The following is an 18,835-nucleotide window of genomic DNA, read 5'->3' on the forward strand; positions in this document are numbered from 1 at the left end:
AGCATTTAACTTTGGCCAGTTCTATTTCTTTGATATGAATGATGGTTAGGTAAATTCATATTGTATTGTATACGTTTATGGCATGAGTGTTTCATATAGAGGCTGAAGGAACACCAGCACTGTGAAGAGGTTCGTCTAGAGCAAGCCAAGAAGGATTTCGACTGCTGTGTGTCTCAGTTTGAGGTGGAACGTCGAGGCTTCAACAATGAGATCTCTAGACTGTCGGAGGAGTTAAGGCAGAGTAAAGACAGGGCTCGGGAACTACAGACAGAGGCTAGCGAGCAACGTACTCGCTGCAACCACTTCAAGTGAGACATACTCAACACACATACTTATGTAGTTCCAGGGTTCAAGTTTCTTGGAGTATAAAAGATAAAGAACGTTAACAAAGTTGACAAATCTTTTGTTTTAAACAGATAGTGTTGTAAAAAAATAGACTAACTGCTTGCATATGTTACCAAAAGCAATATACTTAGCACAATATATAACTTTTTGTTTAAGATTAAAAGTCATTCCTCAAACATGAGATGGTTACGTTTTGTTTTTAATGACTCAAACAATATACTTCAGTAAAATAGCCGTTTGTATCTAGCAATGTCTCCTAAAAATCGGCAGATTGTCTGCCGACTATTGCCACACAAGTCTCTGTGTTTCTGGAGACAAGATAAGTCTTTTGTCTCAAGTCTGCAGGTGTGGATGTGTCTGGATACAACCCAAACCCGCACAGGTGCTCAGCGTGGAGTTAAGGGCTGAAAATGCAGCCTTGTACGAGTACACGTCTTTGATAGATTTGGCCCAACAACGCGTTTGAGAGAACCTGCAAATCTGTTGGAGTCATTCTTGTAAAAAATACTAAATCCTGTGTTATCTTTTAATCAAAGGTCTGATAGTAGTTTATGACCATAGTACCAACCTTCCTTGAGAAACTTGCGGGTTCACCATTGTTTCTTCCTCGGAACATCAGCTTCATGGTTTTAGAAGTATGAAGCACGCACAGGATAAAATCATATCCTCTTCAGTCGCCCCGCCATACTAGCAAACACTGGCTAGCTAGTGTGGACGCAAAAGAAATCAGAAACTTGTGTCTAAAACTGTGTTGACAGACTGTTGGCGGACATTGATTGTCTATGGCTTAATTACCCGGAAGAAACTCTGTGAGCCATCTCTCGTGTTTACAAAGTTGTTACACTTGTAGAGTTAATCAATGACCTAATAACAAATGGTAAATTGGAATAGACTCAATCTTTTGGAGGATGGAACTGGATAGGAATATCACTTTTATTTTTATTTTCAATTATAACCAGGGTTGTTTTTAACCATTGAATTAATTGTTCACAGAATGGTCAATGAACAGACAGAACGTGAACTACGGACAACACAAGACCTGCTACACCAGACAGAGGCAGAGCTCGCTAGTGCACTAGACAGAGTCAGCGAACTGAACGACGAGCTTCACAAACGCGATTGGGAGCTCAAGGAAGCTCGCCAGGAGAAGAACTGTTTGAAGAATAACCTGAGTAGACTAGACCAGGAGAAGGATGCGTTACTGGTGAGTGACGTCATTTACATCTCATCTGTATGGATCAGCCTAATTGTGTTTAAAAATTACATAATGGAATTAAGCTATAGTTCGGCCGCTTAGAAAACGACCTGCGCGCTAATGCTAAACCAATGCTGGAGGAGGTCGCTTTCTAAGCGGCCGAACTATACTTACTGTACTAGTGTCTGAAATTCTATTCTCTCCGGTATTAAGATTTTCAGTGAGGATAAAAGGATTACTTGAATGGGAAAGAATCCAAACTGACACAAGAAATACAATACATACACAAAACATTAGAACATCTCTGATGAAAACTCTCTTTTCTTTGTTACTGTGTCAGTTGATGTATCACAAACCATGCTGTAGTTTAGAATAATTAGTCACATCAGTTTTCACACACCCTACGGAGTTCCTCAAGGTTCCATTCTTGGACCTTGTTTATTTTTAATTTATGTAAATGATTTATGTAATGTTACAAAAATGCATACTTTTCAATATGCAGATGATACTGCTTTAATCTGCACCGAACAAAAAACATTGGATTTTAAGCAAGACTTAATTACTAATGAGTTTCAACTCCTCGGGGACTGGTTCACAGTAAATGGTCTATCTATGAATGTGTCAAAGACACAACTAATTCACTTTTCAGTTGCTAATGAGAATAGAGACATTGTTGTAAATTCAAACCAAACATCAATATATTCTCAAAACTCAGTTAATTACCTTGGAATTGATATAGATTGGCAACTTAATTGGCAAACAAACATTAAGAATCTATCAAAGAGACTCAGATCAGCTATACTTGTTCTTCGGGTAATTCGACATACTACAAATTTAGACACACAATTAGCAGTATACCACGCTTATTTTTCTTCCATTATGAATTACGGTTTAACGGTATGGGGTTCTTCTAGTCATGCCGAACAAATTTTTATCCTCCAAAAAAGAGCAGTTAGAGTCTTAGCGAAAGTGTCTCGAATTACTCACAGTAAAGAGTTTTTCATTCAGTTTAAAATTCTTACTTTGTATAGTTCTTATATCTTTAAACTAGCTTTAATGGTTAAAAGTGATTTTGACACATTCATGGAAGATCAACATGCCCATCCTCACAACACTAGATTTAAAAACAATATAAAACCAGTTCAACACAGACTTAAAGTATTCCATTTATCTCCTCAGTACATGGGCCCAAAAATATATAACAAATTACCTTCTTCAATTAGGGACACTGATTCATTCCCTAAATTCAAAAAGAAGTTAAAAAACTTTCTTTTGGAGAAGGCCTTCTTCTCATTGGAGGAATATATGGAAGCTATGTAGATGTTAAGGCTCAGCAATGAAATTTATTTTAGAATAATTTTAGTATAATAGAGACTATAAAATATTGTAACAATGACGAATCACCTGTCTGAATATGATGTTATGTGATTATTGGAAAATAAATAAATAAATAAATAAATTGATCTGGTTTGGTTAAGAAGTTGGTGTATTTGATCATAAATAAAAAATTTACATCAGCCTATTGATGGTTCAATCCACTAACTTTTTGACTCGAAAACGTCCGACAACTATATCATGTCTAGTTCCATCAATAGTCAAAATGTTTTGCAATTATAGAACTGCCATTAAGACCAAGATTGGCACTTTCTAATACAAGCTAAAATTTAACAGGCATTATACATCATCAAATGGATAACCTTTTTTTGCCTTCAAATAATTTCTTCTAATATGACTACCAGTACCATTTTTATTTGTCATTTGAACCATGCAGCTCTAAATAACAGATGTATTATCATCAAAAACATCTGTTATTTAGGTGTAACTTTTTGTTCAGTAATATTTAAAAAGTATTTATTTATACAATAATAATTATTTATTTTTTCTCAATAAAAAATAAGCAACGGTGTATTGAAATGATTTTTTCAGCTTAAACTGGATGAAAAAACAGAACAGAATGTGAAGCTGGAGAGGGAACTGGAGAACAGGGATCACAGAATCGCAAGTCTGGAAGGATTCATAGCTGACCTACAGAAGAAACTTGAGTAAGTACAATTATAATATTGTACTCTACCCTAATTTACCTGTAGCCGACGCCACCCAAATCCTACATATAGAGTTAGTTTAATCTAAGACGACTTTAAAGGGGAAAGGTCAGATACAATAGTCACGTACCTGAGAGAAGCATTGTAAAAAAATACCCAGGGCTGCCCCGAGGGGTACTTTTGAAAGTATTTTTATAAACCTTATAGCATACATAGCCAAAAAGAACAAATATTGACTGTAAAAGGAAGGTTCCACGATGTGCCGCTAGAGCGTGCTCGATGTTCGATTCGCTGTTGTCGTCGTCTCCTCGCCGTAACTTCACGGCACTTCTAGCGGTGGACGCCAGAACATATGCTAACCGCGACACTGCTGTCGGTCTATATTTAATTCTTTTTGTCTATGCTTAAACATACAGTAGTGATGTTTAGTCATAAGAATGGGTCCATAGATGGTCGATGTAAACAATGTTTGTAATGTTATACCATTACCATTACTGCAGGTATTAAACAGATAATTCTAATCTGTGGGTACACGGTTATCATTAAGAACACTCATTTCTAGATAATTTTTCATAAAACTTCACATTTCATAGTCATTTTATGTCCAAGTTTCTGTTACATTCTTTTCACTATAAAAACTATACATTTAATGATACATTATGTATTTTTATTTAAACTAAATTTTTGAGCTGAAACTGATAAAAAATATTACAAAATATTTTAAAGAAAAAACTACTATATTATTTTCCAAAATCAAAATTTTACTAACTAAAATCTAAATCAATAAAAAACATTTCTTTTACGATACGAACAATGGACAACATAAAATATGTTCAATTTCATGGTGAGAAATTGGCGTTGAATTTGAGGTTAGAAATAAGCGGGTGTATTTGCAGTTTGCTGAGAGCAGGGTTGCCAAAAAGGCACATACCAGATATTGTAAAAGCTGTACTGTATAATTAATTACGGGTTGTATATTAAATTATAGTATGTATTTTATAAATAAAACCAAAGTTACATATTGCCCCTTTTTTAGAGAAGTGATTGTCATTGATTACATATTTATGATTTTCTTGTAAAATATATGTTCAGCAATAACGTTGTTAAAGCTTTTGACTACGACCGTTTTTATAGTAGCTGTTTCAGTTCAGTTCTTGGAATTGAAAAGTTTAACATAACAGCATTGTTTACATTCATAACAGCATAGATTTACTCATTACAACACAGGTACGGACCTTTGAGGTTTAAGGATTGAGAGAGAAGTAGTAAAATTGCAATGATTCCAACTTCAACTAATCAGCTGTTCAGGCCAATTTAATTATTGAGTGGTGCAATTAGTGTTTGGTACAATGTTTCGTTGCATCGCTGTCAGTGGCAAACGAGAGGTTATAAACGAAAACATAACCTTTTTAGAAGTTATGAGTACCTACATAGTGATTTTTAGAAATTAAAACACTGTTGTAGGTAAAGTAGTGTACGCAACTGTTTACACAATGGTTGCGTAAACTACTATTTTACCGTCATGGCCACAGCGCCCGGGGCCCTCAGGGCGGCCCTGAAAATACACACAGCCAATGAACTCAAAACCAACATAATTAGAAATTTATGATTTTTACAGCAAATAATCCATAGAAAATAATGAAATAAGAGTTTAGAATGAAAATAATTCTTGTCTTCAATCAACATTTATCAGTTTATTTTTATGCTTAATTACAGCTATGTACATAAATTTATAAATAATAGCTAACTAAAATGGTCTAGTTAAAAGGGCCTTTATACACTAAATATAAAAAACATTGACAATTAAAATATTATGAGCTATATCATTACAAGACAGTTTTTGGATAGAAAAATTAAATAATATTTAAATATATATACAAATATCCTATGAATTATCACGTTATGTTCATACAATAAAGGGTTTAGAATTAAATAGGCCTACTTATGATTAAGTGGTAACAGGTACAGTCATATTGTTACACTAGAGTAAAATTTAAAAGGGTTTAAACCTAATTTAAAATAATAACTGCTATTAAATAATTAATGAACATTCATTTAACTATCATAAATTCTTGATAAAAAGCCAAAAGATAGGTAACAGATTTTCAATCCAGCAATTTAAAATCACCAAAAGTTTCAATATAAATTATTTTACATTTGGAATCTGCTAGCTTATAATTTTAGTGTATGCTATGAAGCATTGTGCATGTGCATGCTTTTATAAGATTTGGCTTGAATCTAATCTTATTACCTAGTAGAACATTAAAATTTCTGAACCAGTTTTAATTTTCCTGAAACAAGACAATTTTTGGTTGATCACGCCGCATCAGCAGCTAGTTTGTTGAGGTATCTAGCGATAGTTACAGAGGGTGGATGACAGATAAGTTCTCTACTCGCAGGGTCGACGGAGGGGGTGAAGGAGGGGAGACATTCACATCTTCCCCCACTCCCCTCTCCACGACCCTGACGCTGTCCTTTGGAGGGGACTAGCCACTGTCCAGCGGGGCACGGACCTCGAGCATACAGCTGTTGACACGAACCGTCCACCCACAACACAAACCCCCTCTTGCCTTCACATCTGCAATGTAACAAACAAGTAGGGCAATGAGAAGTAAAAGTTAATGTGTTAAAGATTGAACCTTAAAACGTTAAAGCAAAACAATTAACAGGCATACCCCATAAATAAACCAGCCATTTAGAACATCAATTGAATTACAGTTTTCAAAAGCTTCCTCAAAAGTTTCAGTTACTAAATGTTTTAAAATATGTTTTTACCAGAACACCTCAAACACACTTAAATGCACCGAAACTGAACTGAACTGAAATAAAACGTTTTTTTGTGTAAAAATAAGGCAAAATTAAGGGTTACCCGACTAACTTTGCCTTATTTTTATACAAAAAACTTTATATTTCAGTTATCTTTTGTCCAATCTTTTCGATGTTGGTACCGTTTGATAGGGAATTAAAAATACTAAAAAAAAGTATTCTTAACATCTTTTCATAAAATAAGCCGTTTTTGAGTTATTCTAGTTGGAAAAATTCAAACGGCCGCCATTTTGAAATTTACAATCGGAACAACTTTATTATTTTTTCTATCATAGGTCTTGTGTATGTTAACTTGGTTACCGAATTTCATAATCATCGAATGAAAAACTTCACAGATAAAAATACTTTTGTATAAAAAACAAAATGGTGGATAACTCGGTAAATATGCATTTTCGGACATACCTTCACATAAACTGTTTTCTTCCTTTTAGTATGAGGATTCATTTCCCAAAGTCCTGAAACGTTTTTCATGGACACCCTGTATAACGGATTTGTACAGTTTTTTATTGCTAGGTAAGTTAAGAGTAGTATGGCAAAAAATATTGTATGTCACTCGTCCAAAATGTGTTTACCATACTGGTATGGTAATCCCTCTCTCGACTTCGTCTATCACGGGAACACCTATTTTAACACCTATTTTATGGATTAGTAACATAATATACTATTACGCATTCTGGCAATTTAAAAAAATCAAGTGGACATTTGTGAACTGATTGCCATTACCGCGGGAGGTAATGAGATATCGGTCTATTGTTTATCTATAGCCCGAAATGTTGTGAATAATAATACAGTTTTGTCTGTATATTGCATAGAATGGTGACATTTTTGGTTATTTTTAAGTTTTATAGCCAAAGAAAACCCAAGAAGTTTTATAGTCTTATCTTGATGTCTTTAGGTCTGTTTTTCGGTCTACGTATTTGACCCCTATGATTGTAATTTACGCTGCCCACTGCTGTTCAAAAGCTCAGGTAAAGCTGCTTGTTTGACAAGCTAACGTTTGAAATGGATCTTAACGTACCTGTTGTGGTGTTCCTCTTGTCTGAAGTTCCCTGTGTCGGGGTCAACTCTGTTATCTTCTCGTCTGCTCTGTGCTCCACATCGTCCGTACTGAGGACCTCTCTCATCTGAGCGAAGGGTCGGGTAGAAAGATCTGTAAAGTACATCACAAGGTGGATAGTAGCTCTAGAATGGCAGCTTGACGTTGGTAGTTTGATTTGAACATTATCTTAGTATTTACAATTGGAATTTCATGGATTATTCATAGATTTTATTATGCCTATTTCATTATATTTTGTATTCATCTTGTGAACATTCAAATCCAAATTAAAGTAAAAACAAGTTTTCGGTGCACACACACTCACACACACAAACTGTAAAAGCCCAATTCCTGATTTTAAAGTTTTGAAGGTGTATGCAACTTATGAAGAATTCTTTCCACTTTTCAACTTCCACTTGAACCATTCACCCTTTATTTAATGTTGGCCTCTTTTACCAATCTCTGCTACAGACAGTTGAACTGCTAATGAGTTTTTTACCGAACTTGACTGAGAAGGGATTCAAATTCTTTATTTTAAGAGTCCTTGGAGCCTAGCTGTTTCAACTCATAAAACAATTACACTCTAAAAAAACCATTTTTAATTTCACAGTGCCCTAGATATTTCAATTATCTCGTTGTTTATTTAAAAACTATTTTGACTTGGTAAATAATAACCCTTCAGCGATTGTTTGAAATCAACATTACTCTTAAGGCTGGCAAATCCAAGATGGAGTCAGCTTCCAAGGACTCTCTTGGAAAACAATATTAAGACCACAAAGAAAGTTTCTGAGCTTACAGAGCTTTGAAATATATGACTTTGGTATTTGAAAAAAAAAAATACTTTGGGTTGGGAAATAATTCTTCAGCAGCTGTTTGAAATTAATCAAAGATGGCCACTAGCCTCCTATGACTCTTAAGTGCCAACTTCCTGGCCAGAGAGACAAACCCTTAGTCCACTTGGCCACTGATCAGACTTTATAGTCTATTAAGGATGTAACATAGAGCACAAAGGCATTGGTTATTAGGATTTGTTAGTGAGGATATCAGGCTTACCCGAATGGTAAAGAGTAACTGGCACAAGAAAGGGAATGTTGCTGGAAGTCAACAGTCCCGGAAGATCAAATAATTTATACCTGTGCCGCTAGGTCAAAAACTACAATGTTTGCAGTGTCTGTAGATCAAAAGTCCCAGTAAGTCAAATAATACAGTCCGAGCTAAAAACGTGGTCTATGTTAAAGCAATTGACTTATTGGGAATTTGACCTAATGCAACAGCAGTTTTAATATAACGAAATACGGTAAAATACAAGTTCAGTTTCGCTGAGTCAACAGTGCCGGAAGATCAAAAGCAATAAAAGTGAACGTCGATTCAGTGTAAAGTAGACCTCCTGCAACGCTTACTACACCAACAAAACTCGCTTTTAGTTACTTCGTGTTTTGTCATAATTAGAATAGAGCTAAAATTATCATATTTGGTACATAGCTTATCTATTAATGCTTCTTGCCAACTGTTTGGTCAACACTGTAAATAGGTATAGCCTTTCGTCAAAATTTGTGGCATAAAATACCCGCAAGGACGATCTGAAAATTTCTGGTTATTATATACGTTTGTAAAAGGAGATCCATTTAATTGTAGAACTATTTTATGAGTTATAATTTAGTCTACATATAAACTGTATAAATGTATTACGCCTCGGAAGGGTTGAAACATGTCCAAACTATCATATATATTATTAAAACGTAAATGGGGTTTTTTCACGATTCTGAATCAACCAGACGATATATTTTCATTAGTTTTGTGTTGAAAGAAAGACAATTTTGAGAACTAGGGAATTTCAAAGCTATAATTTAAAATTAGTGTCCCAGTTTTTTATAAATTAAGTTTTAGTTTTTAAAAAGTCTAGCAGCCGATGCTAACCTTCTCCAATAAGTCAATGCTTCTAGCTAGCTTTTAGTACAACATAATTTGCTTAACATGACAGCTGCAACATTCAGCATTTGTGACACAAATTCAGCATTTGGAAGAAAATTCAAATACATACTTTTGGTTGGCTTATTTATACTATGTGTAATGCTGACCATTGATACATTTAATTCTTCGGTACGAGGATGGCAGATTAATTAAATATGCATAGTAAAATACAGTAGTAGGATGTTCAAATGATTTTTTAAAGTATTCTTTGTAATCATCGATTTGTTTTAGTCCAATATAATTTGTTTTAACTAACAGCTGGTTGAATGTGTTATGTATACTTATAAAAGGCAAAGCCCTCACTGACACACTCGCTCATCATCACTAATTCTCCTACTTCCCATTTACCTAGGAGGCTGAAATTCGATACACCGATTCTTTGGGCATTAAATAGGAAAACTGAGTAATTTTTATTATGATAGGGCATCCGAGCTTCGCCCCAGTGGCTCTGGAGTTTCCCCTGTTAACCTTATGATTTTTCATATTTAAAAGGAATTAATGAATCTTAACAGCTGTGTCAATTAAACAATTTATGACAACAGCTAATTTGCAACCAAAAGCTGAGTGAGCGTTTCGAACGAACTTCAACCTGGAGGCGAGTTGACCCCAAGTCAAGTGAGCTCAGCGAACGAGCTCCAACCTAAAGGTGAGTGAGCGTAGCGAACGAACTTCAACCAGGACGTGATTGAGCCATGCGAACGAGCTCATCTTGAAAATTAATTAGTTAAACGGGGTAAAGCCAGCGGGTACAGCTAGTTATTCTATAGAATTATTAGGTTTTTAGCGAATTTCGCATATAGGGAATAAGCTTTTACCGTAGTACTCATGGCAACACCTGGACCCGGGACCGATGTAATTTTTCGTTTTGAGTCCCTAGAGGCCAAAAACACCATCCGTTCAAATTCATGTATATCTAAGTGTATAAGACATTTTGGGAACTTGACTTTTTCGGGTCTCAAGAATTTATACGAAAATACACTATTGCAATATTTTGAGGACTTGAATTTCCGTATGTGTATAAGACATTCTGGGCACTTGAATTTTTCGGGACTCGAGAATTTAGTACTTTTCGAGGACCTGTGCAAATTATTCCATTCCAAATGCAGCGCGTTATCGATCTTCACCCTTGTGTGGGCCTCCCATTCACTGACGGAATGTCTCGTGGCGTATGACGACCGGATATAAATAGTCACTTTACACTCACTTATCTCGTTATTTTTTCAGCATATTCATTGACCCGTCTGCAGGTCTTATGTTGACGGGCTGTCAGAGCGTCTGTTGCAATAACTGGGATTCCTTATGTATGTTTGCTGCTGATTACGGTGAAGTATTGTTAGAAATTCCACCTAATCTTTAAAGTTACCCATTAAATTCATAGAAATAATAATATTTAACTGTTTGACGAGTACCCCTATTGTATTCAAAATACTAAACGGCCCAACCCAATATTTAATACAAGCCAAAGGTGTCTTATAGATTCCGAGTATATTATTATAAACTATCAAATGGAGCATGTAAAGTGCATTATAGATAATCAACAAAACCCCAACATAATTGACTATTGATTCAGTTACTGATTCGGGAATTACAATTGCTGATGATAACTGAATGCTTTGACCTGAAGCAGTGTTCTTCTTAACTTCTTTACCTATAAAACACATGGGATACAGCCTTTCTTCACTGATCACGTAATGCGTGATTTTCTATAAAGTCTTGGAAAAATAAAAGGAAAAATAGATAGAATACAGGTGTACTGTATGTGGTTTACACACAAATATTCATCAAACTGTGTGATAGTTTGTTATAGCAATGAACAATTTGAGAGTATCGTATTGTTCAAGTCGATGGAAAATCTCTGTTGATCCTGTTTTACAAGCAAACCAAAAAGATACAGTAGTCACCACTCTATGCGACATATTCTAACCAGAAAATTGTAATCGTATGATTCTATAAGCATTGGTAGGATTGCAAAGTACTACACAAACATTATTTCGAGGGTAATAACAGTCACAATTTCCGCTGACCTTAAAAGAGTCAACTAAACTATTATACTAATGGACACACAACTAAATGGAACAAAACTAATGGAAATTCTCACGATGTACCCATTCGTTCGATATAAACATTGAGTATACACGTCAGTACATACGTGTATACCCAATGATATAAGCAACGGTTCTTGCAATTTATTGCTTATTGTTTTTTAGAGTTGTTTTCGGACTTACTCTGTTTTCGGACTTACTCACACTCGTATAAGGTTTTCCACGTTTGTCATTGATAGTGTAGCCATGTTGCTTTGAAATGGCGACCATACAAATGTATGCATTTTAAGCCAAGTATGAATGGAGATGAGTGTGGGATGAGTGGAGCGATCTTGTTGTCCTGTTTGTGACTAAGGCCGACATAATCCTTAGACAAAGCTGTTAATTAATAGTGCATACAGCCAATTAATAGCAGCAGAGGTCAAGTTTGGTATCAAATTAAAGGGTTTATTCATAAAAAATACATTGCCGCAAACCCAAACTCAAACGATGATGATGATAATAACGTTAATGATGTCGCTAAAACGTATCGTTTGAAATTTAACAGCTGAAAATAAGTGAAATAGAAAAGGTTTTGGTTAAATCCATCAAATTGTAATTGGACACTAGTAAATACTAGTGCACTTGTTGCTACCTCCCCCCTTCGGTTTCATGTATTCCTCTCAATCAGTTCAAACCTAGGAGGATTAAACATTAATGTTACCTAATTAATGTTAAATCCTCCTAGATTCAAACCTGAAACACCCAGATCGAAACTCGCCTGTCGTTATTTTACCATCATTCGCCTTTTTTAAAAATATATTTTTCAAAAAAGAAAGATTATATTAATTTACTTTGGATTTTAAAAATGATAACGTTTTATTTTGTTAAAGATTTATGGTGATACGTAAATATTGTGGTGTAGTAAAGTATATTATATTGTAGTTAAGTGTTAAATTTAGAAATTTTACGGTGAATCGAGATGAATCTTTTTTTATAACATGGGTCTCTCCTACCTTAACATACATACCAAGTTTCATAAACATCGGTTGGAAAAGTGCAAAGATAAATATTTGTATGTAAAAAATACAAAATGGTGGATATCTGGTTAAGGAAACGATTTCGGAAAAAATGTTATCCTTGATTTTCTGTTTATTTTGACCCAAGGAATTACTAGGTAAAGTATCTCCCCGCTTATTTTTAACACCCTGTTTATGATGTATTTTTATAAGTGAAAAATGTTAGCTGGTAATACAGAAATATGTTTTATAAATAATATGAATGTACTGGTGATCTGTATATTCATCTTTTTCTTGTTCTTAGAAGTCCACTCAGCAGTCGCATCGTACGATGTAGTTCTTTCCATGCGTTGCGAAATTTGCCGTCCTCTTCAACCCAAGTTATCTATTGAACCCCTGATTGTAAAAAATTCAAAAACATATATTTTACGCATCACACTTTTGGCTACAACTTTGCCACAGACAAAACCTCTCTAACCCAAAAACAAAAAAAATCTCGCATGCTAACTTTTTCATGTTAGAAATCACGATTTAAAACTATTTCACCATACATATAAATTTTTATTAATTAGTTTAAATTAGTTTATTTACTAAATTAATTAGTAAATAGTTTAAAGTTCCAACAAAATAGTCATCGAGAAGGACTATTCAAGAAGCTCTGTGCCAATTTTCAAAATTTTAGCACAACTGTAAGTACACCAAAACACGAAATTATTGAAGTCATGCGTCGAGAGGACTATCGTTGTTTTTGACAGATTATACTTTTGACCTTCCGGCACTGTTGACTCAGCGAAACTGAACTTATATTTTATCTTAATTCGTTATATTAAAACTGCTGTTGCATTAGGTCAAATTCCCAATAAGTCAATTGCTTTAACATAGACCACGTTTTTAGCTCGGACTGTACTATTTGACTTACTGGGATTTTTGATCTACAGACACTGCAAACATTGTAGTTTTTGACCTAGCGGCACAGGTATAAATTATTTGACCCTCCGGAACTGTTGACTTTCTGCAACGCGTCCCACAAGAAACACCAAACCTTTTACTACACGAATCATTAGAATATTTCACCGTCACGGATGGCATTTCCCCATAAGATTAGCTGTCTATTCCTTAGATAGGTCTCTTAACAAGTTGTATCTAGTTTCTAAGATAACTTAAATGCTTTTAGACCGCAGTCAGATAATCTTCTGTGATCAAGCTGAAACTTGTAGAACTTTATTTTTTGTATGTTTGAGAGGTACATCTCTTGAGGTAGATCTTTGAGAGGAAATCTCACATTTTTTCTTTATGTTATTGTAGAGTTTTAAAAAAGAAGTTAAAGAATTTATATCTAGATCTGAGTTAAAGATAACTGTGTTTCATATTTTATCATTGTTGTTCACTGTTCCAAATGTTTATTATTGTTACATTTTTAATAGATTATTCACTGTTCACTGTTCCAAATGTTTATTATTGTTACTTTTTTAATAGTTTTAAATCCGTTTATTACTGTTTATTTTTTCATTGTTTATTAATAATTGTTAAAATCTGACTACTTTAAATTCTATGATTAGTTTGGTATATTATTGAATTCTTCCAGAAAAACAAGAGAAACAAAAGACTGATTGAATAACAAAAACTGATAGAATAAAAAAGCACTGTGAAATAACAAAATTAGAATAATTGCTGCAGACAAGCCATATTGGCTTTTGTGGCTTGAAATTGTATGTGTGTTGTAAATTTGTATTTTTTGGGAAAAAAAGAAAAAAAACATAAGGTTTAATACCGTTTTTGTTTAATACACTTATATTTAAATGAAATTAACAATATTAGAAAGTGCATCAGGGATCACCCACTCACCTGTCATCATGAGATCGGATGGCACAGCCACACATGCCTTGGTAGGAGACACCCTCTACTGAGGTGCGGACAGAGTCCTGGAACAGTACCACTTGTCCAGGTGGGCAGGGACCCTGGGAACCCACCCGGTGACACCCGGACTGTCCGGGGAACCACAGTCTCCCCGGAGGACAAGGTACAGGGACACAGGCTGCGGTCACGTTGGCCCCATCTCCCTGTCAACACACCAGACATAATTTTAACTAAATAGTCACTTTCCTGCCCTCTGCAGAAGGGCAGCTGAGAGGTTGCCTAGTAATCAAAAGGTCGTCGGTTCAATCCTGAGAAAGTCAGTAGCTTTTTGCGAATATCGCTATTAGATGGTTTGATACCAGCTTTTCTTGATTATTGGGCTTTTGGTAAATGGTCCTGGCCTAGAAACAGCTGGTATTAGCCAGTAACAAATCTATAAAGATATCTTCATGTTATTTTACAATCACCCTTCGTTCATATTTGCTTAAAATATGCGCACAAATGTGAGTCACTGTCTTAATGAATTGAATTGGCCCTGCTCGAAACACGTACATTTTTGTTTGTGAACATCTTTTTAAAAATTAAATATTGTTCAAATTTAACTTAGCTATTATGTTCTTTTTTAAATAGTGTAATGTAGCCTATTGTTTTTTGTAACGGGTGCAGATATATCTGAAATTTTTCTAGATAGGCTACTCACTGGCAAGAAGTGAATACATTCGCAAATTTTTATTGTAGTGAAAAATAATTTATGCTCTAATAAGTAATTGGTTATGTTTATTTAAAGTGGAAATGTATAAAAAAACCGTGCTAGAAATAAAAATCTTAAAATTTTGCCTTTTTACGAAGGATTAAAGTTTGTAACCTCCAAGACTTGTGTTCCTAGAGTCCCTACAAATTGTTCCTTGGACTCAATCAACCAATCAGATATATCTACATCATAATTATTTAATATCATTTCTTACCTGTTGTGTTTCAACACTGAACATGTTGCCCTGAGAACAAGGGCCTCGGGTGTAGGGTCTGTAGCAGACTCCGTCCTTGTCCCACCGGACATGTCCACGCTTGCACTGACACTTGGCATGGACAAAGTCTGTAAACACATCACTCTCATCCTCCGACATGACAAAGTGGTGTCCTGGAGGACAAGGGCCGACCGTTCCTGAAACAAAAAGAGACGTATTTAAAATTACTATGGTCAAGTGACCAGTGGCAGTTCTTTGAAGTTGAATGAGAAATAAAATTACTTGCAAGAACTTTGGTCCTGTAATTACAAAATCAAATAATTCTCTAACCCAAGTTAGTGATGCTACATCTGTGCTGTGGAGTTAAAGTAACCTACCCGGTAGTGCTCGTAAAGCGGTAGAGCGCGGGTCTTCGGCCCCTGAGGTACTACCCACAGTGCAAAATCGGTTTGTTAAAGTCCACTCCTTACACAGGACCTGCATGCCACCTACTGCTGTTGTTGGATAAGGGATTAAGGACTTGTTTTTACTGATAAAGCGTGTCCCAAGGTCATATTTTGCGAGGGTTGATAATCAACAGCACATTTCCAATAGTGAATTCCAGAAATGTTTAACCGTGGTCATGCAAAATGATTAATTGGGAATGGCAAAAGTTCTCAGCATGTTAGAAGAAAGCCTCTTTTTGGCGGATCTCTGAAAATATAGCTCGACTATGCACACAGTTCAGTCAGCCAGACGGGAACACAATAAGTACTTGCCGAGAAGATCATCGACAAGGGTGATGATCTCAGAATTTTAAAGTAAGCTTTCCAAGAGGCTTCAAGAGGCAAGAGCTTTCCAGCTAGACACTGATCTATATTGACCCTGGTTCTTTCATATAAGATTCCTCCAAAAATCTGTCGAAAGAAAGATAGAGTACAGGCCAAGATGACTTCTAGATATTAAGTGTTTCTTGAGAGTTGGTACTGTAAAACACATTTAAAATCCACTTTTATAGCGTAATTAGCCACTATACTTGTGCTTTGCATCGGGGAAGAGACGCAAAAGAGAAAAATTTGGTTCTTCAAATCTACTGTATTAGATAGATAATTACACATCTGTCATCGATTTTAGAAACAAAATTCAATTGCACTATTCCAGTTCTATTGAAGATTTTAATGATTTCCCCCAGTAGGAGTCATTTGTCTTGATGTGTTTACTTAAAATTTATTAATTCTAGTCTTAAAATTTATTTCACAACTTGGCCTAGTTTTCAGTTACCAACCAACCACAATGATACCACAAGAGATATATACTTGTTAAACTTAAATTATTGATTTTCACCTTGTCACTGTGATTTGAACTACAGCAATGGGCATGATTGATAAACTATAATTTAGCCTTTCTAAACTACTTCTTAACTGCTCAAAATTTGAATCAACTCGTTAACTTTACTGCATGTTCACCAGGCCACTGTAGGTAAACTGCAGTAGTAAACTGAGTAGGTAAACTAGGTAATATTTCATACAAGTTAAGTCAGCCTACGATAGCAGTTTATATCAAGATCATACAGTAACTTATGTAGCGTCAGCTGATGACGTTGTCATAGCAACGAATTAGATTTAGTCTGATTTTTGTTTTCTACAGGAATGTACACAAAATTTAACTCTCTTATTAAACTACTTTTCTTTTACTTATTTGGTCGTATTTCATTTGATATACAAAAACAACCACGACCAAAATGGTGACCCCGACTAAAACCGTTATCTAAAGACTTATTTTCTTTGAAGAGTTTAAATCTTTTGTGTTTCCTCCTTCAAACGATGTCATTAGAAGACCTGCAGACTCAACTCGCCGAACTTAGAACTGCGAATGAAGAACTGCGTCAACGGATTGGACAACCCAGCACTTCTCAAAACATGTCGGTCAACAGAGTAGCCGTCAAACTTCCGCCCTTTTGGCCTGAAAGACCAAGTCTGTGGTTCTGTCAAGTTGACTCGCAATTTCTTATATCTGGAATTACCAACGACGACACCGCAAGTTTCACTACGTGGTCTTGCAATTGGACACAGGAATTGCTGCTGAAGTCGAAGACATCATAACAAACCCTCCTCAAGGCGACAAATACGGACATCTAAAAACGAAACTGATTGAACGCCTCTCTGCATCCGAAGAGCAACGTGTGCGGCGGCTGCTGAGTGAAGAGGACCTTGGAGACCGCAAGCCTTCCCAGTTTTTGAGGCATCTTAGGTCTCTTGCGGGCTCGACTCCCCTTCAAGACAACATGCTTCGTCAACTGTGGCTCAGACGACTCCCTCCTCATTCACAAGCCATATTGACTACGCAACTTGAGCTCTTCTTGGACAAACTGGCAGAACTGGCTGATAAGATCATGGAGGTGGCTGACATTCCTTCAACACCTGGTATTTGTGAAGTCTCTTTAGGTAACGCTTCTTTATTAAATGCAATAGAATCCCTCTCTAAACAAGTTCAAGCATTATCAGAAACCAGAGTACGAGATACACAGGTGAGACCTAGGGGTCGTTCCCAGTCTCGTGGTAGATCAGGAAACGAGGCTAATCCCTCTAAGAACTGGTGCTGGTACCATAGAAAATTCAAAAACAATGCTACCAAATGTCTTTCTCCATGCTCTTTTCAGGGAAACCTCAGCAACAATCCGTAGAGGCCGCAACGGATTGTTCAAATGCTGGCGGCCGTCTCTTTGTGATGGACAGAAATTCACGAACTAGGTTCCTTATCGACACCGGGTCTGATGTGTCGTGTTATCCTAAATGCCTTATCAAATATAAACGTTTTCCTACTAGCTATTCACTAAGTGCTGCCAATAAAAGTGAAATAAAGACTTATGGTACCATGCCTCTCACCCTTAATTTAGGCCTTAGACGTAATATTCCTTGGAGTCTAGTGGTAGCGGATGTTTCAATACCTATATTAGGTTCAGACTTCCTTTCACACTATCACTTATTACCCGATTGCAAAATGAAATGTTTGGTTGACAAGAAAACAGGACTGAATGCCGAGGGAATAGTTTCTAACCACAATCAAACTAGTATTAAAGTTATATCTTTCTCCTCGCCATTGGCAGAAGTATTTTCTGAATTCCCTGATATTATTCGTCCTCCAGGCTTACCTCGTGCTGTGAAACATAAAACAGTTCATCATATAAATGTTACACCTGGTCCTCCTGTTCACTGTCGACCACGTCGCTTACATCCTCAAAAACTGAAAGCTGCCCGGAAAGAATTTGAGGAGATGGTTAAGCTTGATATTGCTCGACCCTCTGAAAGCCCCTGGTCCTCGCCTTTGCACATGGTGCCTAAAGGGGAAAATGGATGGCGTCCTTGCGGTGATTACCGCGCTTTAAAAGCTCGTACTGTTCCTGACAGATACCCTGTACCACATATTCAGGATTTCTCGTTCAATTTAGCAGGCTGTACACATTTCTCTGCCATTGATTTGACCAAGGCTTACCACCAAATTCCCGTCCACGAAGATGACATCCAAAAAACAGCAATCACCACTCCATTTGGGTTGTTTGAATTTCCATTCATGACTTTT

The 18,835-nt window shown here is 35.9% G+C and overlaps 2 protein-coding genes across 6 annotated transcripts in view; one reads left to right on the forward strand and one right to left on the reverse strand.

Moving 5' to 3' along the window:
* The window catches only part of LOC128988213 (centrosomal protein of 135 kDa-like), a 118,383-nt gene that overhangs the window by 44,337 nt on the left and 55,211 nt on the right, over positions 1 to 18,835 (forward strand). For all 5 annotated transcript variants that reach the window (XM_054409490.1, XM_054409489.1, XM_054409491.1 and 2 more), the window contains 3 exons: positions 100 to 308; positions 1,339 to 1,549; positions 3,467 to 3,582. In XM_054409490.1, the coding sequence (XP_054265465.1) occupies positions 100 to 308; positions 1,339 to 1,549; positions 3,467 to 3,582 (536 nt within the window). The remainder of the gene's footprint in view (positions 1 to 99; positions 309 to 1,338; positions 1,550 to 3,466; positions 3,583 to 18,835) is intronic.
* The window catches only part of LOC128988214 (multiple epidermal growth factor-like domains protein 6), a 32,487-nt gene continuing 18,913 nt past the window's right edge, over positions 5,262 to 18,835 (reverse strand). The window contains exons 5-8 of the mRNA XM_054409492.1: positions 15,278 to 15,474; positions 14,301 to 14,515; positions 7,427 to 7,558; positions 5,262 to 6,160 (exon numbers count right to left, since the gene is read on the reverse strand). Coding sequence (XP_054265467.1) covers positions 5,899 to 6,160; positions 7,427 to 7,558; positions 14,301 to 14,515; positions 15,278 to 15,474 — 806 coding nt within the window. The 3' untranslated portion in view covers positions 5,262 to 5,898. The remainder of the gene's footprint in view (positions 6,161 to 7,426; positions 7,559 to 14,300; positions 14,516 to 15,277; positions 15,475 to 18,835) is intronic.

Source organism: Macrosteles quadrilineatus, unplaced genomic scaffold (genome assembly GCF_028750875.1).
Source record: "Macrosteles quadrilineatus isolate MER2022 unplaced genomic scaffold, UCM_ALF_1.0 Scaffold_2__2_contigs__length_208266976, whole genome shotgun sequence".
Lineage (NCBI taxonomy): Eukaryota > Metazoa > Arthropoda > Insecta > Hemiptera > Cicadellidae > Macrosteles > Macrosteles quadrilineatus.